This window comes from Lissotriton vulgaris, unplaced genomic scaffold (assembly GCF_964263255.1).
Source record: "Lissotriton vulgaris unplaced genomic scaffold, aLisVul1.2 SCAFFOLD_542, whole genome shotgun sequence".
Taxonomy (NCBI): Eukaryota; Metazoa; Chordata; class Amphibia; order Caudata; family Salamandridae; genus Lissotriton; species Lissotriton vulgaris.
In genome coordinates this window covers 237,563-262,404 of record NW_028250708.1, presented here as the reverse complement: position 1 = coordinate 262,404, position 24,842 = coordinate 237,563, and the positions used below count along the sequence as shown (strand labels likewise).

At 52.1% G+C, this 24,842-nt stretch overlaps 1 protein-coding gene across 1 annotated transcript; it reads left to right on the top strand.

Moving 5' to 3' along the window:
- Positions 1-818: 818 nt before the first annotated feature.
- Positions 819-23,502, top strand: LOC147663156 (terminal nucleotidyltransferase 5C-like). The gene is made up of 2 exons (XM_086950630.1): positions 819-914; positions 21,537-23,502. The coding sequence occupies exon 2, from the start codon at positions 21,556-21,558 to the stop codon at positions 22,723-22,725; it is 1,170 nt and encodes a 389-aa protein (XP_086806756.1). The 5' UTR covers positions 819-914; positions 21,537-21,555; the 3' UTR covers positions 22,726-23,502.
- Positions 23,503-24,842: the final 1,340 nt, after the last annotated feature.

Genomic DNA, 24,842 nt, shown 5'->3' with positions numbered 1-24,842 from the left:
AGTGAAATCTCAGCCTCAGTGCTGCACCTGTTCAAACCTTAATAGCCACCACCTGTGGTGGGATTACCTGCTGACAGCTCCTGTGAGCTACTCTACACACAAAAGTGTCCTGACTAGAGTTAAATATAACGTTTTGAACATAGTCCTCGTGTGCGGGGTTGAAGTTAATGCCCTTGTCGGTCAGCGCTCCTTCCAAACACAAGATGTGTGAGTGTCACTCACAATGCGTGACTCCACAGTGGGTCTTTTGAGGTTCCCCGGTCTTGTCAAAGCTCCAAGCGTCGCATGAGGGATGCGGCTGTGAGGCCTGCGGGGCCCTCCTGCGCGTCCCCCTCCTGGCTGCTTCCCTGCTCTGGGGCCCCAGCTGATGTCACCTCGTTGAACGGTTGGCAGCACGCGGAGACCGGTCCATGGGCTGAAGGAGCTCGCGCGGCTCCAGTCACCCCAAAAAACACCTGCGTAGAAGAGGGGTGCGCGCCTGGCCCGCCCTCGCGCTGCTCCCCTCACACGCACGCCCCTCACACAGCGGCGGGCCACGTGCCGCGAGCTTCAGAGGGACTCCAGCCTGGCGCACGCGCTCCGCGTAGGGACGCCGCTCAGCCGTGCGCGCCTCAGGCCCTCGCGCTCCCTGCGTCCCGCCGCGCTCTCAGCACAACGCACCTGCGGCCGACTCTCGCGCTCCCCGAGTCTCGCGGCGCACGCCGCTCAGCTGTGCGTACCTGCGGCGGGCCCTCGCGCTCCACGCCGCTCAGCTGTGCGCACGTCACGGGTGACGTGCAGTACTTAAGCGCGGCGCGGCCTCGGTGGCCGCTGTCAGTGCGGATCCGCTGCCGGCGCCAGAGCTCCCCCCACCGCCCCCGTCCCCCGAGGAGCCACGTGCACCGCCGGCCCCAGAGGAGAGCAGACTCGGACAGGTAATGCCCCGCGCTGCCCCCCCCAGGTTTAACGTGTAACGGTCTCACCTCAGGGGCCCCGCTGCCCTGCTCGCCCCTCCTCGGGGCCCCTCGATGCTTAGAATGTTCTTTAAGTCCCTGATACTTGTGCCCCCCCCCCACCCCCTCCTGGCCCTGTGTCTGGTGGGAAGAAAGGGGGCGCACCTTGAGATCAGGGGGGGGGGGGGGATGCCGCGTGAGTTTTTGCTCGGGGGGAGGGCTTGTAAAAGGTGAAGATCCGGGATTTGTAATGTTGTGGCCCCCATTACAGCAGGCGGAGTTTTTATTTATTTATTTAATGCGATTCTCTACAGCGCGAACTTTAGCCGAAGGTGTCGGAGCGCTTTACATAAGAACCAGTTGAGAAACATAAGGACTTAGGATACATGAGTTACATAAAAGGACACACGGAAACAAATTGCAAATGTACAAGATGTAAAGTCACACAAGGAGGCGATACACGTGGATATACTCTAAGATGGTAGCGCCTCGAGGCGGCGCTGGTCAGATCTTGGACCCCTTAGGGGTGCCCCCCCCCCCCCTCCCAAGACTGACGACACTTCACGTGCATCTCAACCCTTCACGCACTGCTGTGGGGCGTAGCTGCCTTCACCTATAGATCCTGTAGGTGGCCGAATGCACCCCCCCCCTCTGCTGCCCCCTCACAGCCTCTCATGGACTCCCATGGCTCGATTCTACTCACTGCTGGCAGATTCTGCCTCCTGCCCTCCCTGGTGCCTGGTTCTGGAGTCCTCCCCCCACCTCTTGCTGCTTTTGATGTTCCCTGGTTCTAAAGTTGCCCCCTATTTCACTTCCTAACAGTCTGCCTGTGCTGCTCTTCTGCCCCCCCCCCCCCAACCCAGTGTCTGACTCCTGTCATCCTCACTCTCCACCTCCCCCCGCCCCCCCAACACATACTACTGGCAGTCTCTGCCCCTGGTGCCCCCAGTGCCTGGTTCCAGTCACCCCTCCCCTGGCAGTCTCTGCCCCTGGTGCCCCCGTTTCCTGGTACCAGTCACCCCTCCCCTCCCCTGGCAGTCTCTGCCCCTGGTGCCCCCAGTGCCTGGTTCCAGTCACCCCTCCCCTTCCTTGGCAGTCTCTGCCCCTGGTGCCCCAAGTGCCTGGTTCCAGTCACCCCCCCCCCTTCCTTGGCAGTCTCTGCCCCCAGTGCCTGGTTCCAGCCACCCCCTTCCTTGGCAGTCTCTGCCCCTGGTGACACAGTGCCTGGTTCCAGTCACCCCTCCCCTTCCTTGGCAGTCTCTGCCCCCAGTGCCTGGTTCCAGTCACCCCTCCCCTTCCTTGGCAGTCTCTGCCCCCAGTGCCTGGTTCCAGTCACCCCTCCCCTTCCTTGGCAGTCTCTGCCCCTGGTGCCCCCAGTACCTGGTTCCAGTCACCCTCCCCTTCCTTGGCAGTCTCTGCCCCTGGTCCCCAAGTGCCTGGTTCTAGTCACCCTTCCCCTGCCAGTCTCTGCCCCTGGTGCCCCCGGTGCCTGGTTCCAGTCACCCCTCCCCTTCCTTGGCAGTCTCTGCCCTGGTGCCCCCAGTGCCTGGTTCCAGTCACCCACCCTTCCTTGGCAGTCTCTACCCCTGGTGCCCCCAGTGCCTGGTTCGTCACCCCCCCCCCTTCCCTGGCCGCCAGTGCCTGGTTCCAGTCAACCCCCCTTCCTTGGTAGTCTCTGCCCCTGGTGCCCCTGGTGCCCCCAGTGCCTGGTTCCAGTCACCCCTCCCTAGGCAGTCTCTGCCCCTGGTGCCCCCAGTGCCTGGTTCCAGTCACCCCTCCCCTTCCTTGGCAGTCTCTGCCCCTGGTGCCCCCAGTGCCTGGTTCCAGTTACCCTCCCCTTCCTTGGCAGTCTCTGCCCCTGGTGCCCCCAGTGCCTGGTTCCAGTCACCCACCCTTCCTTGGCAGTCTCTACCCCTGGTGCCCCCAGTGCCTGGTTCGTCACCCCCCCCCTTCCCTGGCCGCCAGTGCCTGGTTCCAGTCAACCCCCCTTCCTTGGTAGTCTCTGCCCCTGGTGCCCCTGGTGCCCCCAGTGCCTGGTTCCAGTCACCCCTCCCTAGGCAGTCTCTGCCCCTGGTGCCCCCAGTGCCTGGTTCCAGTCACCCCTCCCCTTCCTTGGCAGTCTCTGCCCCTGGTGCCCCCAGTGCCTGGTTCCAGTTACCCTCCCCTTCCTTGGCAGTCTCTGCCCCTGGTGCCCCCAGTGCCTGGTTCCAGTCACCCCTCCCCTTCCTTGGCAGTCTCTGCCCCTGGTGCCCCCAGTGCCTGGTTCCCGTCACCCCTCCCTAGGCAGTCTCTGCCCCTGGTGCCCCCGTTTCCTGGTACCAGTCACCCCTCCCCTTCCTTGGCAGTCTCTGCCCCTGGTGCCCCCAGTGCCTGGTTCCAGTTACCCTCCCCTTCCTTGGCAGTCTCTGCCCCTGGTGCCCCCAGTGCCTGGTTCCAGTTACCCTCCCCTTCCTTGGCAGTCTCTGCCCCTGGTGCCCCCAGTGCCTGGTTCTAGTCACCCACCCTTCCTTGGCAGTCTCTGCCCCTGGTGCCCCCAGTGCCTGGTTCGTCACCCCCCCTTCCCTGGCCCCCAGTGCCTGGTTCCAGTCAACCCCCCCCCTTCCTTGACAGTCTCTGCCCCTGGTGCCCCCAGTGCCTGGTTCCAGTTACCCTCCCCTTCCTTGGCAGTCTCTGCCCCTGGTGCCCCCAGTGCCTGGTTCTAGTCACCCCTCCCCTGGCAGTCTCTGCCCCTGGTGCCCCCAGTGCCTGGTTCCAGTCACCCCTCCCCTTCCTTGGCAGTCTCTGCCCCTGGTGCCCCCAGTGCCTGGTTCTAGTCACCCCTCCCCTGGCAGTCTCTGCCCCTGGTGCCCCCAGTGCCTGGTTCCAGTCACCCCTCCCCTTCCTTGGCAGTCTCTACCCCTGGTGCCCCCAGTGCCTGGTTCGTCACCCCCTTCCCTGGCGCCTGAGCCCGGCTCCGGTCACCCCCCTTACTGCCAATAGTGCAGCGCACAATGGGGCGGCTCCACGCCCCCCTCTGTGCCTCCCCCCCCCACCCCCCCCCCCTCCCCCGGTGCCCCCCGGCAACTTCCAGCAGGGCCGGCCTAGTGCAGCTCGGGTGAATGCCAACCGCTGACTCGGCTTCTAGTGCACGGGGGGGGGGGGCGGTGCTGCACGAGGCTCGCTACGGGTGGGGGTGGCACAGGGTGTGGCCTTACTCCTGCCTCAACCCTCCACCTCTGAGGAAGGCTCTTCTCTCTGCTATATTTAGTGTTCACCCTTTGAAGCAGCCTGTCTTGGGTCTCTTCCGTTGCACCCCGGATCTGGCCGCACCAGTGTTTCCGTTGCTTTCGTTGCTCCTGGCCAGGGGCACAGCCAGTGACTTGCATGCTGTTCTGAGCTCTTTACAGTTTGTTCCAGTGTTTCCGCCTGCGTCATAGCACGCCTAGCTCTTCTGGTGGCTCTTGGAAGCCTTTGGCTCTCACTTCTGAACCAAGTGTTCTTGCCAGGACCCGCTGTACACTGCTTGCCCTGCGGGCTCCAGTTTAATGTGCTTGCCAGGGCCCCCAATGTACACTGCTTTACCCTGCTTTGACCCCACTGTGACCCTTGCCCAGGACCCTTCTGTACGTTGCTTTTCCCTGCAGGTTCCAGTTTAATGTATCCTTGCAGGGCCCCCACTGTGTATCCTGGCAGGGCCCCACTTGTACATTTATTTAAAGCCTGCTTTGCAGAGTTTGTTAATATATGAATCAATGGGACAGCGAGGAATAATTGGGAACGTTCCCATCCCCAGTACAAGTACATCTGAAACAAAAATGGACGAATCCTCTCGCGAAGGAATGCGACTCACTATTATAGTTAACCGCACCAGGGAACCGTTAAGTTATTAAAAGACCACTCCTACACCAACCTGGTTGGTGTGATGTGAGAAGTTAGCCTGGCATATGCTGCCCACTATACTAGTGGGCACCTTGCACCAGTCTAATCGACCCTCATTGATGGTGGTTGTAAAATTAACCTTATGGACAAGCTATCCTAGTGGTAGCATGGACCAGCAGTCATAGGCTAAGACTTCAGAGAGCATGTGAAGCAGGCTCTTTTACCAATTATAATCCCTTGAATACCAAATGAAAGGACGCCACACAAGGTATATATCAAATATATATGCATTTATTTCTAACAACCCCTCTGCACTCTTTGAGGACAGAGGTAACAGTCAATCACAAGTTACTCAGTTAGCATAAGATAAGTTGCACAAATACAATTCTGCCCTAGGGGCTTCACAAACCATACATTAAGATAGTAGTAGAAGAACCATGACAGAAATAGAAAGTAGGCCTAGGGAATTGCTGGAGCTACACTAAATAACCAAGGGCTAGGAAGTAGGAGGCCCACGGGAGGAGCCGTCTAAACACAGTTGCAAGTTACCATTGACTTATAATGGAGAACGTAAGGGTTACAAAGTTACTGTTTAAGGGCATTTCCGGATGGACTACGACAAAACCCTTTAGACTAAGACACTTGGAGTCAAGACCCACGGGGTCACTGGAGTACTTGTTACCTCACCCAGGGAAGCTGGGTGCGTAGGTGCCTTTTGGTATCTGGTTTTGTCTATGCTTTCAATGAAGATCTGCAAAGAGGTGCTGCAGGCGGCCAGAGGAAGAGTGTCAGGGTGGATCGAAGTATTGAAGAACCTGAAAGCAGAGGGGGCACAGTCTGGGTCACTAGCCAGTGACCAGGAAGGAACCAGGAAGGAACCAGGCGATGTCGCGATGATCTCAGGTGAAGCTTGCCTCTGCAGCCACAAGGACCAGGAGGTGTCGACGACTAACAGGAGCTGGATTCGAGCTGTCCCACGAAGGATCTAATTGACTGTGGTGTTGGTATCCGGATTGGACTAACAAGCCTTGGCAACGCAACCCACGCAGGAAGTGAAGATGGGCTTAGTCAGACCAGCAAGGTCTGTGGAGCTTCTCCTTTGCAGGGAAGCTGGAGCAACCAGGAAAGCGGTTTAGTTTCAAAAGAAAGTCTTCAGAGGGCTCACTATCCAACGGGCTAGCAACCGGGAAGACGCGGCGAGCTGAAATGCAAGAGCGGGCCCCACGCGGCACTCGTGGAGGGCTGAGCTTCGGTGCAAATGGTGCTGGTGTCTGGGGCTTCTCGTACCCCATTGCACAACTTTGAGTTACCTCCGTAATCTATGCAGTTAGCAAAATGCAGAATGTCCAGGGTGTCCGGTCCCACGTCTCTCGTGCCCGCCACAGGTCTCAGCTTTGCTGTGGATGTGGGTCGGAGTCAGTAGTCTCGAAGTCCAGATCCTGCGTCGCTGAGTCTTTGGGTTCCGGCGGGAGCATCTACAAAGCAGACGGGCAAATCACTGGTGGTGCCTGTTTGCACAGGGTGGTCACTCCTTGACCACAAGGGAGATGTCTTCAGTCTTCTAGTCAGAATAGAATGTCAAAGGTCCAAGAGTTCTGTATCAAAGTTTCGTTCCAGGATAACCTAAAGTCCTGGGTACACAGCTCCTATACTTATATTGAGTTAAGGGGCTGGATTACCTGCTAGGTCCCTCCTATGGGTGGACCTGAGAAGGGGGTGGTTACACACCTTTCCCTTTGTTCAGTTTTGCGCCAGATCAGGGCTTGAGTGCCCCAGCAACTGGTTTGAACCGGGCTATGCATGGAGCACCTTGTGTGCCCCAGGCAGTGTCTCTAAAAGCATCTGCTGATGCAGCCCTCCTTGTCCCAATACACATCTGCCTGTCTGGGGAGGTGCTGGCACCTCCCTGGACCAGAAACCTATCGTCCAGACCTCCCCTGCTGGAGTTTCATCCAGCAGCAGGAGGTTCGACTCGTATCTGTGGCAGCAGCATCCATTTTGTAATGCTGAGGCTCTGTTTAACTATAACCGGGTAAAGCAGTAACTACATGTCTTCTACCTCTAGAAGGGTGGACTGCTATCCCCGCCACCAGAACTGGTGGGGGAGGGAGGGGAGGTAGTATTCCAAAGTTTTTGACACCTTGCACAACATGTTTTGATAAAGCCAAACCCAAGTTAGCATTAACCGCAAGGATTATAATGCACTTAAGAGTATATGGTATGGCTATATCATAGAACAGCAATAAGGAGATGGTTCCGAAAGCTGTAGAAGGACTCAGCTCATGCTAGGGCACCCTCTCTTTCACAAAACCAAGCACTCTGTCTCCAGGATCGATGAGGCCTGCTATAGGAGCGACTTATAGGTTACTATGTGTATATAGATATATCTATATATCTATAGGGTGATTACACCCCCTTACCCACGCTGAGTGATCAACCTGTGGTCTCAGTTTAGATGGCCAGCCAGGGGCGGCATAATACATGCTGGTAGGCCTTGGATACACCTATGCCCTGGGTACCTATGGTACACTATACAAGGGCTCACAAAGGTGACCCAATATCCAATCTTGTATGTACCTAAAGTACATGGTATCAATTTAGAGAGAACAGCTGGGCTGTGGATCTGATTAGCAGGCCCACAGCCACACTAAAGTCGAAAAAACAGAATCACAGCAAAAAGTGGCGGTGACCATAGGAAGCAGGCCCTAATCTCCTACATGATGCTTAATCATTGGGTTCCCAATTGGGTGGCCGAAGGCTACCCGGTTGTGCTAAGACGCCTGATTACAGCAGAGCGGGTGTGGTGAATTAGTGTGAAGTGGTGTTGTGAAAACTTAAAAGTATATCTGAGAATCCTTGCCTAATGTTTTTATTATTGGCGGCCCAGGATAGTTAAAAACAGAGCAGCTACTGGAGAGAATTGTACTCCTAGTTGTCTTGTATGTGGTCTACATGTTTTAGCCCTAGAAGAATAGTGAGGGCTTTTGCCTGGACCCAGTGAAAAAGTGCGCGAGTGGCAAAAATCGTGCCACTTGACAACAAGTGAATATACAACACACATTCTAAGGTGTTGTGGTGTCGATATACTCACTGACCCACTGTAAACCTGTATAGAATAAAGACAAGACTCAAAACAAAAATAATACAACATAAAATGCAATCTTTAGCATATATCTTAGAGCAGCAATTTGGTAAACCAGACTGGGGTTTTAGTGCCTGTAGATTGCAGGAGAGTACTTCCTCTACTCCAAGGGAGTTCTTTGGCAATTGTTGTGGGGCTGAATGTGTTACTAGTTTCTTGGAGGCCTCACACTAGCAGGACGAGACAGCACACCATGATTAAGTCCTTGAGGCAGTAGTGCAGGTTTCAAGCAAAAATTCTGCAGCAGGTACTCCGTTCTCAATTCAGCAGCTCTTTTATCTATTCTCTTAGGTCAGTCGAATGTAAAGTCCAGGGGTGCCACCTACATACTAAATGTACGGGTGTTAAAGGAGGAGCATGGTAGTGGCCAATGGGCTACCTACCTTTAAGGTGTCTACATCCTCTGTGACCCCTTCCCTTAGGGTCCAGGTCGTACCCATTCTCCATAATTGGCTAATTCCCTTTCAAACAAGATGGAGGAAACTGTAAAGTGAGGTCCACATCAAGTCAAGTCAGAGAATTTATATAGCGCACTACATACCCAGGGGGTCTCAAGGCGCTTAGGAAGGGGGGGGGGAGGATTACTTGTCAAATATCCACGTTTTAAGTTGCTTTCTGAATGCTAGGTGGTTCTGGGTAAGGCGAAGGTAAGCGGGGAGTGAGTTCCATGTTTTAGCAGCCAGGTATGAGAAGGATCTGCCTCCCATGGTGGTCTTGTTGATGCGAGGTACAGTGGCGAGGGCTTGGTTGGAAGAACGTAGTTGGCGGGAGGGGGTGTAGAAGGACAGTCGTGAGTTGAGGCATTGTGGTCCGATGTCGTAGAGTGATTTGTGTGCGTGGGTTAGCAGTCGGAAAGTGATCCTCTTATTGACGGGTAGCCAGTGGAGGTCTTTAAGGTGACCAGAGATGTGTTCGTTGCGCGGGATGTCTAATATGATCCTGGCTGAGGCGTTTTGGATTCGTTGGAGTTTCTTCTGGAGTTTGGCGGTAGTGCCTGCGTAGAGGGTGTTTCCGTAGTCCAGTCGGCTCGTGACCAGAGCATGGGTGACTGTTTTCCCTGTTTCGGTGGGGATCCAGCGAAATGTTTTTCTGAGCATGCGAAGAATGTTGTAGCAGGAAGAGGATACGGCGCTGACTTGTCTGTTCATTGAGAGTGAGGAGTCCAGGATGACGCCTAGGTTCCGTGCGTGGTCTGTTGGGATGGGTGCTTTTCCGAGGGCTTCCGGCCACCAGGAGTCGTCCCATGCAGAGGGGATGTACCTAAGATGAGGACTTCAGTTTTGTCTGAGTTCAGTTTCAGACGGCTTTGTTTCATCCATTCGGCAACTTCTTTCATTCCTTCATGTAAGTTAGTTTTGGCGGTGCTGGGGTCATTGGTAAGAGAAAGGATCAGTTGAGTGTTATCCGCGTAAGAGATGATGTTGAGGTTGTGTTGGCGGGCGATGGCTGCGAGGGGGCTCATGTATACGTTGAAGAGGGTGGGGCTGAGTGAGGATCCTTGTGGTACGCCACAGATGACTTCAGTGGCCTCGGATTTGAATGGTGGAAGGTGGACTCTCTGTGTTCTTCCGGTGAGGAACGAGGTGATCCATTCAAGTGCTTTTCCTTGGATTCCGATGTTATTAAGGCGTTGTAAAAGAGTGCTGTGGCAGACTGTGTCGAATGCTGCAGAGAGGTCGAGGAGGATGAGGGCGACTGTGTCTCCATTGTCCAGTAGAGTTCGAATGTCGTCTGTTGCTGCGATGAGGGCGGTCTCAGTGCTGTGTTTTGCTCGGAAGCCAGATTGTGAGGAGTCGAGGGATTTGTTGGCTTCGAGGAAGGCTGGTTGTTGACAGCTGTCTCGATGACCTTGGCCGGGAAAGGAAGGAGCGAGATGGGGCGGTAGTTTTTGAGTTCGGTGGGATCCGCTGTGGGTTTTTTCAGAAGGGCGGTGAGTTCAGCGTGTTTCCAGTCTTCCGGGAAGGTGGCCGAGTTGAAGGAGCAGTTGATGACGTCTCGGAGGTGCGGTGCTATGACGTAGTCTGCATTGTTGAAGATGTGGTGAGGGCATGGGTCTGTGGGGGATCCTGAGTGGATGGAATTCATCAGGCGGATGGTGTCCTCAGTGGAGATTGGGTTCCAGTCGTAAAGGGTGTTCACGGGGGGAGAATGTTCAGCAGAAGGTAGGGTGGGTTGGTTTCCGGGTTGGTTGTCGAAGCTGTTGTGGATGTCTGCAATCTTGTTGTGGAAGAATGAGGCTAGGGAGTCGCAGAGGGCTTGAGAGGGGGTGATGTCGTTGGAGTTGGCCGAGGGATTGGAAAATTCCTTGACGATGTTGAAAAGTTCCTTGCTGTTGTGGGCGTTGTTGTCAAGTCGATCCTTGAATGCTGTTTTCTTGGCCTTTCGGATTAGTTGGTGAGTGCGGGTGGCGTTTTTGAAGGCGTCCTTGGTGCTAGTGGTAGGGTCTTTTTTCCAGGCCTTTTCAAGGGAGCGGCATAGTTTCTTGGACTTCTTGAGATCATCGTTGAACCAAGAGGCTTTTTTGCTGCCAGGTTTGCTTTGACGTTTCTTCAGTGGTGCTAAGGTGTCGGCGGTGTTGGATAACCATAAGGTGAGGTTGGCGGCGGCTTCGTTTGCGCTAGAAGAGTGGGCTGGGGTGTTTAGAAGGAGCGATGCGGAGATTTGGTCAGTGGTGATTTTGTTCCAGTTTCTTTGCAGAGTTGGTTGGATGTGGTTGGTGGGTTTTGGTTTGTTGAAGGTGAAGTGAACGCAGCTGTGGTCAGTCCAGAGGAGATCCGTAGTGTGGCTGAAGGAGACATGATTGCTGGAGGTGAAGATGGGGTCGAGTGTGTGACCTGCGATGTGGGTGGGGGAAGTGACCAGTTGTTTAAGTCCGAGGTTGGCGAGGTTATCCAAGAGGGTGGTGGTGTTGCGGTCGTTGATCTTTTCAAGGTGAAAGTTGAGGTCTCCCAGAAGGATGTAGTCTTTGGAGGGGAGAGCGTGTGGAGTGATGAAGTCCGTGATGTCTTCACTGAACTTTGCGTGGGGTCCTGGTGGTCTGTAGAGGAGGGTGCCTCTGAGTGTGGTCTTGGGGTCGATGTGGATCTGGAAGTGAAGGTGTTCGGAGTTGGCGAGGTTGGCGTCAGAGCTGGTTGAGATGCGGATTGATTTCTTATGGACGATAGCGATTCCTCCTCCTGTGTGGCCGGTACGGTCCTTGCGTGTGATCTTATAATCTTCTGGGATGGCGATGGTGATGTCAGGGGCTGAGGAGGCGTTCATCCATGTTTCCGTTAGGAAGGCGACGTCTGGAGAGATGGTGTCTAGTAGATTCCATAGGTCAATGGCGTGTCTGTGGACCGAACGAGTGTTGAGAAGGATGCACTGTAGGTGGTTGGGGTCGGGAATCTGTGGTGTGGTCGTAGCGGAGATGATGTCGGTGCCTATGAATTTGCAGGAGTAGCAGAAGAAAGGTCCATGGGTATGTCCAGGAGCGGCTTGGACGCAGTTGGGGGCGCGACCGGGGTTAAGGGCTAGGAGGGTGGCGGCATCGTAGGTAATGCGGGAGGGCTGGGCAGCGCGAGGGGCAGGGGGTCTGGCGCTGGGCGCGGTCCAGGCGTAGACGGGCTTACCTTTGGCGCACCTTCGGCGTGGCCGTAGCGCGTGGACGCTGTGCGTGGGGGCATTGGCCATAAATGGATGGCGGGGGGGAGGGGCGAGGGCGTCTCAGCTGGGAGGCGGGGAGGGCTCAGGGAGTAGGACAACAACAACACCGGAGAAGTGGAGCAGGGGTGGGGGGGGGGGGCTTTGGCAACCACTAGTATCTGGAGATGCCTGGGTTTTATTTCAAAGGTTCATCATCTTTGAAGTTTCCAGTCTTGGAGGCCTGGAGGAGGTGTGACGCAACGCCGCCTAGTGATAGCCTTGTTCCTGAGCCCTGGCCCTCACCCCATGAGGTCGGAAACCTGTTTGGTGGCAGGCTGGCTAAGACAAGTCAGAGGCCACACCAGTATTTGTAGGTTTTCAGGGAGCTCTCCAAGGTGCCCTCTGTGTACATTGATTATCAAACACTGGCATCGATGTGGATTTATTAAGAGGAGATGTTTAGTACCAAACGTCCCTGGGTACAGTGAAGCCATCGTGGTGCTTGGGAACTCTGTAGTGGCTGGTGTTCATCCCATGTACACGATGGATTCCTTGTACATTTTAGATATCCAAGAATGGACTTGGACATTGGAGGGTCAGATCTGATCATGCAGGTTTTAAGTGGGATATTGTGCACCCAGTCATAGGGCTGTAAGGCCTGCAGCAGGGTTGACTTAACTATACCTCATGCAGTCTGTGGGCATGGCACACAGGGCTGTCTCATGTCCTCTCTTCCGTTTTCTCTGCCCCAGGACTCTCAGCCTACACTGTTCATGGTCTTGATGAGGGCTCCCTAGGGTGGCACAAGTATTGCTGCAGCCTGAGTGGACCCTCTTCAACCCCAATGCCCCAGGGGTACCATTTACTAGGGGCTTGTAAGGTTAAAAAGTCTGGGTACTGCAGCAAAAAGCCAGTTTCCCACACTGAATTCTTTCGAATTCAGTACCAACCTGGGGCACCCCTTTACTGAACTCCTGGGGTGGGGAGCTGACAGACCATTTGCTTTCTAGTTCTCGCCTAGCATTGCAGCCCGCACGCGTTGCTCGCTCTGTGAGGCATATTGTAATAGGGTATGTTTTAGAAGTGTAGTGGACACTCCACCTTATTTTTTTCATTGTCTGGCGTCATCCATGGTAAATGATGGCTTCTGATTGATAATGAGGCTTCTTAGTCCTGCCTTGTTACCGCACTGTCTCCTTTTGGGACCGCCCATCAGGACTGGATCTTTTACTGTGTACGGACTTGGGAACTTTCCAGCTCCAAGAACTATTTACTTCCTTATGGTACACCGCACTCACAGGTAATGGCAGCTGCTTCCTAACAATTTGCATTTCGCTTTCTGTTTTTCAATTTCAAACTTTTTTTTTTTACAGAGTTCAGCGCCTGCTTCAGGGACACTGTCAGTTTTTTTTTTCTCCCCCACCTGTACTTCTTTGTCTGTGCATTTTCGCTCCCACCCGCTCTCCATTCTCCATGCATTTTCGCACCTCTCCCCCTGCCTGCACCCTGTTCTCCATGCATTTTCGCACCTCTCCCCCTGCCTGCACCCTGTTCTCCATGCATTTTCGCACCTCTCCCCCTGCCTGCACCCTGTTCTCCATACATTTTCGCATGGAGCTTCAGGGATGCTGTTGTATTTAAGGTAAAGTTTCTACCAGTCCTAGTATAAAGGTGGTATGGCTTAGGTTGAAATAAGTAATATATTGCAAGATGTTAGAACTCTTGTCTTAGGTGGATATGGCATCTTGTCTCCGGTAAGGGAGAGCCAGACTGAGATCACGTTAGAAGAATAGGGGTGGACCTTTAAATATGGTGGACAAATGCCAACCATTGCGTGCAAGGTAGTCCATATTTAGTATCGGACTCTACATGAATCCAGAGACCGATGCCGCTTGTAGACCGCACTAGATACTACACTTGGTAAGCAAATGGAAGCTAGTAGTATTAACAGTGTTTATTGCATGACGTTAGAGTTTTAGTTTTTATTTGCAGCTCGTCCAGGTCACTGGACCACACTCTTTATGCGGTGCATGATAGCAGGGGGGCTCCGACAGCACGGCGGGGACTCTACAGGAAAGTCACGGGCTTACATGTGGTAAAGTGGAGGGCAGCTGGTGCCCCCCTGGGGGGTAGGAGACAGTCTGACACAGGGCTTCCTTCTGCACTTATGCAGTTTTACAGTTCTGTAATACCAGGCACTGTCACTGCTGTATTGGTGGTATTTGCCGAACTCTGTAGGATGGAAGGCTGGGTTGGTACTCCCATCCCTGGACCTGTGCCCTGTCTCTACGGGTTGGTACCAGGTGTGGTCTGAATGGAGGCTGTGCAGGTTTTAAGCCCAAGCTGCACGGTGGTGGTCACAGGTCACCTGTTCACATGTGAAAGCAGCAAGGGCTGCAGCATCTGGCCAGTCGTGGTCGTCCAGCATGGTGCCACCACATGTCTGCTTCACACGTCACCAATGCCATAGGGTGGATGAAAAGGTGGCTGGAGACCACCTGTAGAGGGATACAGCTCTGCAGCCCGCGGCCATTACTAATGTTAAAACACCCCAGGGTGCCGGCAGCAGGTTCACTATTGTGAGCATGTACTTAATTTAAAAAAAAAAGTTTTATGGGGGCACTCTTGCCTCGCAGGCATAAGTCTTCCCCACCCCTCATCGCCAGCCTGGCACCCAGCATCCTACAACCACAGGTCAGGTTCCTGGGCAGTGCACCCATCTGGATGGAGGGGAGGGCTGGCCAGAACATCTTTACTGAGTGAAAGAGTGGGATGGTGCCAGAGGATGTTACTGCTGAGGGCAAGAAGGCTGAAGGCCATGTCCCGCTGCAGGGAGAAGGCACCTGGAGAGTGCGGGGGAGGGGACGGTGTGGGGGGCAGCCCTGCACAGAGCCTGCTGGGCCAGGCACCGCTGCAGCAGGGTAGCTTGGAGCTGAACTGCTTGAGAGCTGAGGGAAGAGTCCAGGGAAGGTACTGAGCCTAGGATAGGGTAGGAGTTGTTATCCATTCATGTTGCAGCATGGGTGCACATAGGGTGGGAAATCCCCTCTGCCAGGCCAGGAGGCTGCACTAGTCTGGCAGAACATTTGCCGTGTCTCCTGAGCGGTGGGAGTCGGATAGACAATTTATTTGTGCCAACGTGACTTCAGCAACACAACGGGTAGAAGATGCTTGGTTTAGAAGTGGTTTAACGTCTCGTCCGGGGCAGAAAGCTCTATATAAACTTAAATGTTCCATTTTAATACAGACCGTGCTGGCACTGCATCAGTTTTCGCTGGGTGGCATAACCCACCCTTGTAAATAGTCTCCGGGTGTTTTTGACTCATCCTCCATGTGCCCAAATCTCCCAGTAAGTGTCAGTTCAAGTTCTGGAATTTGTATAGCGCACTACTCACCCAGAGGGTCTCAAGGCGCTTGGGGGAGTGTATTTATCGAATAACCAGGTTTTAAGTTCCTTTCTGAAGGGAATGTGGTTGTGTGAGGCGGAGGTGAGTGGAGAGAATTCCAGGTCTTGGCTGCCAGGTAGGAAAAGGATCTTCCTCCCATGGTCGATCTGTGGATGCGCGGAACTGCGGCAAGGGCTTGATTGGAGGATCTTAGTTGGCGGGTGGGTGTGTAGAAGGACAGTCGTGTGTTGATGTAATCTGGTCCTAGTTTGTAGAGAGCCTTGTGAGCGTGGGTGAGGAGGCGGAACGTTATTCTCTTGTTAACGGGAAGCCAGTGGAGGTCTTTCAGGTGAGCGGTAATGTGAGCTTGGCGAGGGATGTCCAATATGAGTCTGGCTGATGCGTTGGAGTTTTTTCTGTAGTTTGGCTGTGGTTCCGGCGTAGAGTGTGTTTCCATAGTCCAGTCGGCTGGTGACCAGTGCGTGGGTGACAGTCTTTCTTGTTTCGGTGGGTATCCAACTGAAGATTTTTTTTAGCATACGAAGTACGTTGAAACAGGAGGATAAGACGGCGTTGACTTGTCTGGTCATCGAGAGGGAGGAGTCTAGGATGAAGCCTAGGTTGCGTGCGTGGTCTGTGGGTATGGGTGCTGTGCCCATGGCCGATGGCCACCATGAGTCGTCCCAGGCAGAGGGGATGATCCTAGGATGAGGACTTCCGTTTTGTCTGAGTTAAGTTTTAGGCAGTTGTTTTTCATCCTTTCGGCAACTTTTCATACCTTCGTGAAGATTTGTTTTAGCAGTGTTAGGGTCTTTGGTGAGGGAAAGTATCAGTTGTGTGTCGTCAGCGTAGGAGATGATGTTGAGGTTGTGTTGGCGCGCGATGGGGGCTCATGTAAACGTTGAAGAGGGTGGGACTAAGTGATGATCCTTGTGGTACTCCGCAGATGACTTCGGTACTCTCTGATTTGAATGGGGCGAGTCGGACTCTCTGGGTTCTACTGGCGAGGAACGAGATGATCCAGTCCAAGGCTTTTCCTTGTATGCCGATGTTGCTGAGGCGTTGTATGAGGGTGCTGTGGCAGACTGTGTCGAAGGCGGCGGAGAGGTCGAGTAGGATGAGGGCAACTGTTTCTCCGTTGTCCAGTAGCGTTCGGATGTCGTCTGTCGCTGCGATGAGGGCGATTTCGGTGCTGTGTTTGGCTCGAAATCCGGACTGTGAAGTGTCGAGGGAGTTGTTGGATTCAAGGAAGGCGGCGAGCTGGCTATTGACGGCTTTCTCAATTACTTTGGCAGGGAATGGGAGGGGGGAGATGGGGCGGTAGTTCTTGAGTTCAGAAGGGTCTGCTGTGGGTTTCTTCAGGAGGGCGCTGAGTTCGCTACCTTCCCAGAAAGCTGGAAACACGCCGGAGTTGAAGGAGCAGTTGATGACATCGCGGAGATGGGGTGCGATGATGTAGTCTGCTTTGTTGAAGATGTGGTGGGGACAGGGGTCGGTTGGTGAACCTGAATGGATGGAATTCATTAGGCGGATGGTGTCTTCAGTGGTGATTGGGTTCCAGGCGCTAAGGTTGTTAGAGGACGGTTTAGGTTCGGAGGTGGGTGGAGTGGACTGTTCTTTGGAAATGTTCTCAAAGCTGTTATGTATGTCAGCGATTTTTCTGTAGAAGACAGGGGATAGCGAATCGCAGAGGTCTTGGGAGGGAGTAATGTCGTTTGAGGCTGCGGTGGGGTTGGTAAATTCTTTGACTATGTTGAATAGTTCCTTGCTGTTGTGGGCGTTGTTGTCGAGTAGATCCTTGAATGCTGATTTTTTTTTTGGTGGATCGGATCAATTGGTGGTGTTTGCGGGTGGCTGTCTTGAAGGTGGTCAGGTTGTCAGTGGTTGGTTTTTTTCTCCATGTTTTCTCGAGAGTACGGCATAGTTTCTTGGATTTCTTAAGGTCTTCGTTGAACCAGGGGGCATTTTTGCTACCCTGTTTGGTTTGGTGGTTTTTCAAGGGTGCTAACTCGTCAACGCTGTGAGTGATCCATTGTTTGAGTATGGTGGCAGCTTGGTTTGGGTCCGATGAGAGGGCGGGAGGGTTTTGGTTGAGCGATGTGAGGAGTTGGTCGGTGGTGATTTTGTTCCAGTTTCTTCACGGAATAGGTAGTGGGGGGTTTTTGGTCGAGGTAGTTTTGTAGCTGAAGTGAACACAGCTGTGGTCCGTCCAATGGAGGGCTGTGGTGTGATCGAAGGAGATGTGCTTGCTGGAGGTGAAGAATGGGTCGAGAGTATGTCCGGCTACATGGGTGGGGGTGTCAACAAGTTGTTTGAGACCGAGATTGGCCAGGTTGTCCAGAAGGGTGGTGGTATTGCTGTTTTTTCTTTTCCAGGTGGAAGTTGAGGTCTCCCAGTAAAATGTTGTTCTCGGAGGTGAGGGCATGTGGGCTGATGAAGTCAGTGATATCTTCGCAGAATTGTTTACGGGTTCCTGATGGTCTGTAAATGAGGGTGCCTCTAAGTGTGGTCCTGGGGTTGGTGTGGATCTGGAAGTGGAGGTGTTCGGCGGTTGCAAGGTTATCGTCGAAGCTGGTCGTGATTTTGATGGTGTTCTTGTGAACGATGGCGATGCCTCCTCCTGTTTGGTTGGTGCGGTCTTTTCGGATGATCTTGTAGGCGTCCGGGAGGGCTATGGCGATGTCGGGGGCTGATGAGGCGTTCATCCAGGTTTCTGTAAGGAAGGCGATGTCCGGTGAAGCAGTGTCGAGTAGGTCCCAGAGTTCAGTGGCGTGTCTGTGGACCGAGCGGGTGTTCAGCAGGATGCACTTCAGTTGGTTAGAGTCGGAGCTGTGTTTGGAGTGAGTGGGATTGGTGTGGGTCTTCATGCAGGCGAACTTGCAGGAGTGTCAGGCGAAGGGACTGTGGGTACATCCTGGGGCATTGGGACGGGGCTCGTGGGGTGGTGGACTGAGTCTTTTAACTCAAATGGAGTCAAGAGTTGAAAGTGAGGACTCGAGTCAGGACTGCTGAAAACGAGGATGCACATTTTTTTACTGTGTTGCTAACACAACCCTGCTCTTGAATAGTAAACACATTTTTTTTCCCGCAGTATGATTTAATACTTTATTTATTCCAAGTGGGTTTATATTTACAATGGGTTTCCCCCTTAAGCCTTGCTGAGTCCCTGCTCTGGAGCCCAGGTCCGGAAGTCTTTTGTTTAAAACTATAATTTACATTGTGCCTGTCGTACTGTTTGCACACTAGTAACTTGTTTTCTTAAATGTGACATCGAATAGGCAGACTCCCTCTGACACATACCTCCTAATTCATAAAAGGCACCGCATAACTGGAGCATTTCACGGGTCTTACCCAGGTTTAGGCTCAAAAAGTGGCCTCCTTGTTGTCAGACCGCAGTGCTTCGGTATTGTCAGCATTCTTAAATTATATTCCATAAAGAGCAGTGCCTTTGAACAAAACTTTTCAGTCTCTTTGTATTTTTTTTTTCAATCCTTTATAATCCAATCCAAATTTTACTAAGAAGCAGCCAACGCATTTCGTTCTATTCGGCAACCAGACATGAGCACTTCAGGGCTCATAAATACAGGGATTCAGTAATCCTTGTCCGTAGTTACTTAAGAAAAAAATTGGAAGAATAAGAAACCTTACGGCGATAGTATACCCCAGGTCCGCACAGTCTGCTCAGGGTAACAATAACCATGTATGTTAACAGTGGGGAGGGTACCCTTAATCTTAAGGGGTGCTGAGAAGTGTTCACGAATAGGATTGCAGTAAAGCCGTGAGGTGCTTTAAGTGTTGCTCTGCAGAACTAGGCCACATTGGGGATGACTATCGCTAAGAGAAACATGGCTAGAAACTGGGGCTCGGGGATAGTACCCACATACCAACAATGGAGGAACGATATCGAAGCAGCGATGGTGGCCGACAGGGCAGTGTATTCACAGGTTGCCCCAAAAAGTGGTTGGGGGGGATTTGGGGAAGGTGGAACGAAGTCAGAGGATGCATATGCGAACCTCCACATATAGAATCAAGCCCGGAAATCAGTCCATAATCACAATAAAAAGGTCTGATCTATGTAGGATTACCCAACAACCTACCCAGGGGAGACGGGGCGCAACAAAGTTGTTCGGTGTTGGTTGGAGGGGGTAAAATATACACTGTATTGTGCTGTGTGAACAATCGTGATGATGCTTTGAATGTTGTAAACCAAACACTAGTGGAGAGATTGAGTTTATCTTGAAAAACAAAATAAAACGTTTTTAAAAGTCTGTTGCCCAAGTTGTTTTGTGTTGGCAACATTCTTAAAAGTATGCGAACCGAAAATACTCTGGTCTTGTATATTTGGGATGGTATTCCCCGAATGCCTGGCTTCACCAATGCTTGTTTCCAGCATTGTGAACATGTCTTTTTAGGTGGAACCTCCCATGAGTACCTTTTACTTCTGTTACTTGCTATGTCTTATTTAGTCTTAAAGCCCTTCTTTCTTTAATAAGTTTCTCCTACTGCAGGCACCACATGCTTTCCTGCAACTTAGAGCGCCATGCGCGCTTTCACTTTCCGAGCAGCCGTGACAATGGGCGAGCACTGATGCTGTCAATCTCTAGTGATCTGGGTTCCATGCTCGGCCAGCAGTACATTTCTCTAGACTCCTTTCATTGATCTGTTCCAGTGACTCCTGGTGTCTACACACAGTCGCATGTCCCTCACAGGGCTCCTCTCACACACTATTGGAGTTCACAAGGGTGCGCTGTGCTCCAATGGCTGATCTATTAATTTCAATCGGTTTTACTTTGGGGCAGCCTCCCCAAGTGCAGGAGTCTCAGCAGAGGACCAGGGTCAGAGGCTCTTAGTCCCAAGAACTAGCAGTTTGTAAGTTCAGTTGGAACAACCCTTAACTTGAGCCCACGCTGAAAACGGCAAGGCAGTAAAAGGGTTAAGGAAGGCAATAGGTCAAGATTTGTATGCAATGCAAGCTTCAGGGTGTCGTCTTGTAATACAATAAGGAGCCAAGAGGGAAATGAGGGTACCTACGGGATAGCCCTCCACTCAACAAACCAATACCAAAAAGTCCCTGTACCCTGGACACAGGTTAGCATTCATCTACTGGGCACCCCGACATTATTAGCTGGAAAAAATATACTATTTGTTTTATTTTCACATTTATAGAGCGCACTGTTACCCGGAGGTGTCCTGGCGCTAACGGAATTGAACCAGTGTGTGGGTAAGGAGCTTTTAGTGAGTAAAGACCCAGGTCTTAAGCGCTCTTCTGAAAGATAGCCGGTCCGCCGCTTGTCTGAGATGGAGTGGTAGTCTGTTCCAAGCAGCTGCCGCGCCTAGGGAACAGCTCCTGCCTCCCCATCGCGCTTTCTTAACTCTCAGAACTGATACCAGCGCCTGCTCTCTGGATCTTGGGTTTCTATCTGGCTTGTGCCAGTGGAAGAGCAGCTTCATGCATCGAGGGCCAAGGTCGTGTAGAGCCTTGAAAACCACAGAGTGCTTTGAAGACTATTCTTTTCCGGACTGGTAGCCGGTGGAGTTTCACCAGATCCTGTACTACCGAGGCAAATTTAGGGGTGTCGGTGATCAGGCGGGCGGCTGCGTTCTGCAGGATCTGGAGCTGATAAGTAGACCTTGTTTGGCGTTCAGCATAAGGCTGTTACAATAGTCCAGACGTGATGGAACCAGTCCAGTAACAACAGTTTTCCTGTGTTCCATCTCCAAAAATGGCAGCACCTTCCTGATTGTTTTCAGGATGTTATGCGTAGATGAGGATTGTGCATTGACCTGTGGTTTAAAAGATAATTAGTCGTCCACCAGTATGCCTTAATTTTTTACCTTTGCCACTGGGGATCCAGACTAAACCCCTTCTCTACATGTAGTTGGGTGTGTTCTTTCTGTGCCTAACCATCCAAGTCAAACCATTGTTTGTAACTGCAAAAGGGAGAATCCGGGCTGAATTCAACTCTACACATCCACCGATGACTGCTCCACTGAGACAGTACATCCACCCACACTTGGAAATAGACCAAAATAAAAAATGTGTGAAAAGGAAGGCACCTCATGGGCGAACACCCTTGGGCACTTGGCAGAAACTGGTAACATCTGCCTAGTGCCCAGAGGGTGTTCGCCCGTGAGGTGCCTTTCTTTTCACCACACTTTTTATTTTTGTCCATTTCCAAGTGTGGGTGGCTGGACTGTCTCAGTGGAGCAGTCATCGGTGGATGTGTCAAGTTGAATTCTGCCTGGATTCTCCCTTTTGCAGTTACAAACAATGGTTTGACTTGGACGGTTAGGCACAGAAAGAACACACCCAACTACATGTAGAGAAGGGGTTTAGACTGGATCTAAATAGTATATTTTTCCAGCTAATAATGTCGGGGTGCCTAGTAGATAAATACTAACCTGTGTCCAGGATACAGGGACTTTTTGGTATTGATGGTCTTCTAAATCTTGACTGCATAGTTTTCCCAGGTAAAAAGACTTCTATTGAATCATCTGTCGGATTTGTGGCTTGTCACGTGACCCTCATACTAATGCTTACTACACTTAATGTGGCGTACCATTGTCTAATGGTGTCTTGTTTTCACCCTACAGGGCACTACTGAACGGCAAGATGGCAGATCAAGGCAGCAGCAGTGATGACTCCAAGTCCAACAGTGTTCTCAGCTGGGAACAAGTCAGCCGTTTGAATGACTTTCTTACAGAGATGGTCCCCGTCCATGGGAGGGGCAACTTTCCAACCCTTGAGATCCCCCTCAAAGACATTGTGCAGATGGTGCGTAGCCGACTGGAGGAAAAGGGCCTCAAAGTGCGTGACGTGCGGCTCAACGGCTCTGCAGCCAGCCACGTCTTGGTGAAGGACAACGGCTTGGGCTACAAGGATTTGGATCTCATCTTCAAGGTGGAGCTCCCCACCGAGGCCGAGTTCCAGCTGGTCCGAGATGTCGTTTTGGGGTCACTTCTGAACTTTTTGCCAGAGGGTGTGAACAAGGAGAAGATCAGCCCGATGACTTTGAAAGAGGCCTACGTCCAAAAGCTTGTGAAGGTCTGTACGGAAACCGACCGTTGGAGTTTGATCTCCTTGTCAAACAAAGATGGCAGGAACATTGAGCTGAAGTTTGTGGACTCCATACGGCGGCAGTTTGAGTTTAGTGTAGACTCCTTTCAGATCATCTTGGATTCTCTGCTTTTATACTATAGCTGCTCCGAAAACCCCATGACTGAACACTTCCACCCTACTGTGATTGGTGAAAGTGTTTACGGTGACTTCAAAGCTGCATTTGATCACCTCCAGAACAAACTCATTGCCACCAAAAATCCAGAGGCCATTCGGGGAGGAGGGCTCATGAAATACAGCAACCTTCTGGTCAGGGACTTTAAGCCAGCAGACAAGGATAAAATCAAAATGCTGGAGCGCTACATGTGTTCCCGGTTCTTTATAGACTTCTCGGACATCTTGGAGCAGCAGCGCAAGCTGGAGACCTACCTGCAGAACCACTTCATAGGCGAGGAGAAGAGCAAGTACGACTACCTCATGATCTTGCGTCGGGTTGTGAACGAGAGCACAGTGTGCCTTATGGGACACGAGCGGAGGCAGACGCTGAACCTCATCTCCCTGCTTGCTTTGCGTGTACTCGCCGAGCAGAACATCATCCCAAACTCCACCAATGTCACATGCTACTACCAGCCAGCGCCTTATGTTAGTGATGCAAACTTCAGCAACTACTACATTGCCAACTCGTCCTCCAGTCAGACCTATCCCACCTGGCTGCCCTGTAGTTAGCCATGACAGGGGATCTCTAAAGCCTCCCAGTAAAGGGGGCTTCTGATAGAGATGCAGACTGGACTTGCTGCTCGAGTCGGCTTCTATGGCCGGTCATCGTAAACCGAGCGGCAGGACTGACCACAATACACCCCCTCCCCTTGCAGTGGTTCACGGTGAATTGTAGGGAACATTCCTGGGGCTAGTGGTGTGCACATTTGGGGTGATCTCACGAGCACTTGGATTGGAGTTTTGGGTGATGTGTGCAGGCACTTATCACTAGAAGGATGCCACCCCTTGCACTTTGGCCTCTGGGAACAAGCCTGAACCAGAACTCTAGAAGCTGGCAGAGCACGGCTGGCCGCCGACCCTGGAGCCTTCCTCATACAATGGCATGTCTTCTGCCCTATAAACTTTAAACCTGGGACCTTTTCACTGGGAGTTGGCATTGGCGTACAGGTGGAGTCACTTTATGCCTCTGGGCTGACTGAGCATCAGTCTCTTGACTGAAAAGAAGGTCTAGCGAAGAGTTTCTGCGTGTTCCTGTTCCATAAAATGCCAATCTCTCGTCTGTTTGGCATGCATTTGTGCTGGAGCTTTGTAGTACAGCTGCAATGGTCCCTAGGCGCTTGATGCAGCTAACGGGAGTGTACACTCTGCCTTTCACTGGCATTCAGGGACACAGTTGACCAACTATTGTGGTGGATTAGGAGTGGACAGCACTGTTTAAACCTAGTGTGTTTAAAGGGGCAGCAGGGAAGAACAAAAACTCACAAAAAAAAATTTAAAACAGAAAAATGTAAAAACAGATAAGTTTGCTGAAAGTTCATTAGATGTGAACAAGTGAGATTTTTTGAAAGTTATATATTTTATTTTTCTTACCTAATTTCAGAGAAAATTGAACTATTCACTTAAAAAGCAAATACTGGGCATGTACTATACTGTGAACAAGGTGTTGGAGTGCCACTTGACTTTTCCTGAGGAACATCTGGCCCTTATGGAGTCTGCTGCATGGATGTGACCCCCATGTGTGCCCGAGGTACATGCTGCACTTTACTCCTGTGTGAACCTTGTAGTGTGGAGGTGCATTAACCTTTCTTCAGATACATTTGTAGTGTTAATTGCTTGAAAAACTGTCAGATTATGTATGGTCAGGTTTCGGTTTAATGATCTGAACTGTGTATTGGCCACCGCTGGCGCCTTGGCTAAGGTGACTTTGTAATATTTTACCTACATGAGCTGAACACCCACTATAATGAAGAGGTCCTCCTGGGAGAATCCAGCGGTTGAATGAACTTCTGTGAATGCTCTCTAGTTGCCCAGGTAGCACCCTGTACTTGTTTGGTTGGCAGGCCTTCCCCAGCCTGCTGCAGCGGATTGTTCAGTAGGTAGAGCAGTAGTGTTTGCTGCATGGTCTTGGGCAAGGGGTGGGCTTTGGTTGAAGGCTTGTGGGCCTGGGTGCGGAGGACCCACGCCGGGTGGAGTGTTAGTATGGCTGTTTCCCTGTTGGTGCATTCGCCAAATCCTTCATATTGAATCCTCTCCCCACTCTTCAAACCTCAGAAGGATGCTTGGCCTAACTGTGCACCTTGGTTTTAATTGCTGCCTTCCGGGTACTGACCACGCAGGCTCACTTATTGGAATACTTTACATTTATCTACACTTCTGACCAGGGTCACTCTGGTTTGCTATCCTGCGTTTGGGGACAGTCGGTGGCCTGCTTCCTTCTCTGCCTATATTTGCGCATTGCTGCTGTGTTGGTGGCTTTCCTTGGACCCCTGTGGCTTGGCTTTGAATTTGGGATAAGTTGCAAGGCGTTCTGTTCCCCTAGCCCGAAGTCCGTTGTTTCTGTCGGGTGTGCGCTCTGCACACATTGTGCTACATGAGTGCCTCGAGGTTCCTTTAGAGGGGTAAAGCCCTGCGAGTCCTTATGGTAAAGTGTCCCAGGGGATGACTTTTCTAGTCATTGGGGATGGTTGTAGTCTTGCTTCTGTGCTCCCCTTTCGTGTGCGCCTGTGGAGAAGCCACTTCCTCGGAGGATAGATTCATGGATTGTCTTCACTTTGCTTTTCAGATGGACAATTACTATAACTTCACTTTTATTGAAGCAATTTTGGACGCTACCTCAGGTCAGTTTT

What these genes read in the sequence shown, in the direction of transcription:
- LOC147663156 (XM_086950630.1), top strand. Translation starts at nt 21,556, where the DNA reads ATGGCAGATCAAGGCAGCAGCAGTGATGACTCCAAGTCCAACAGTGTT.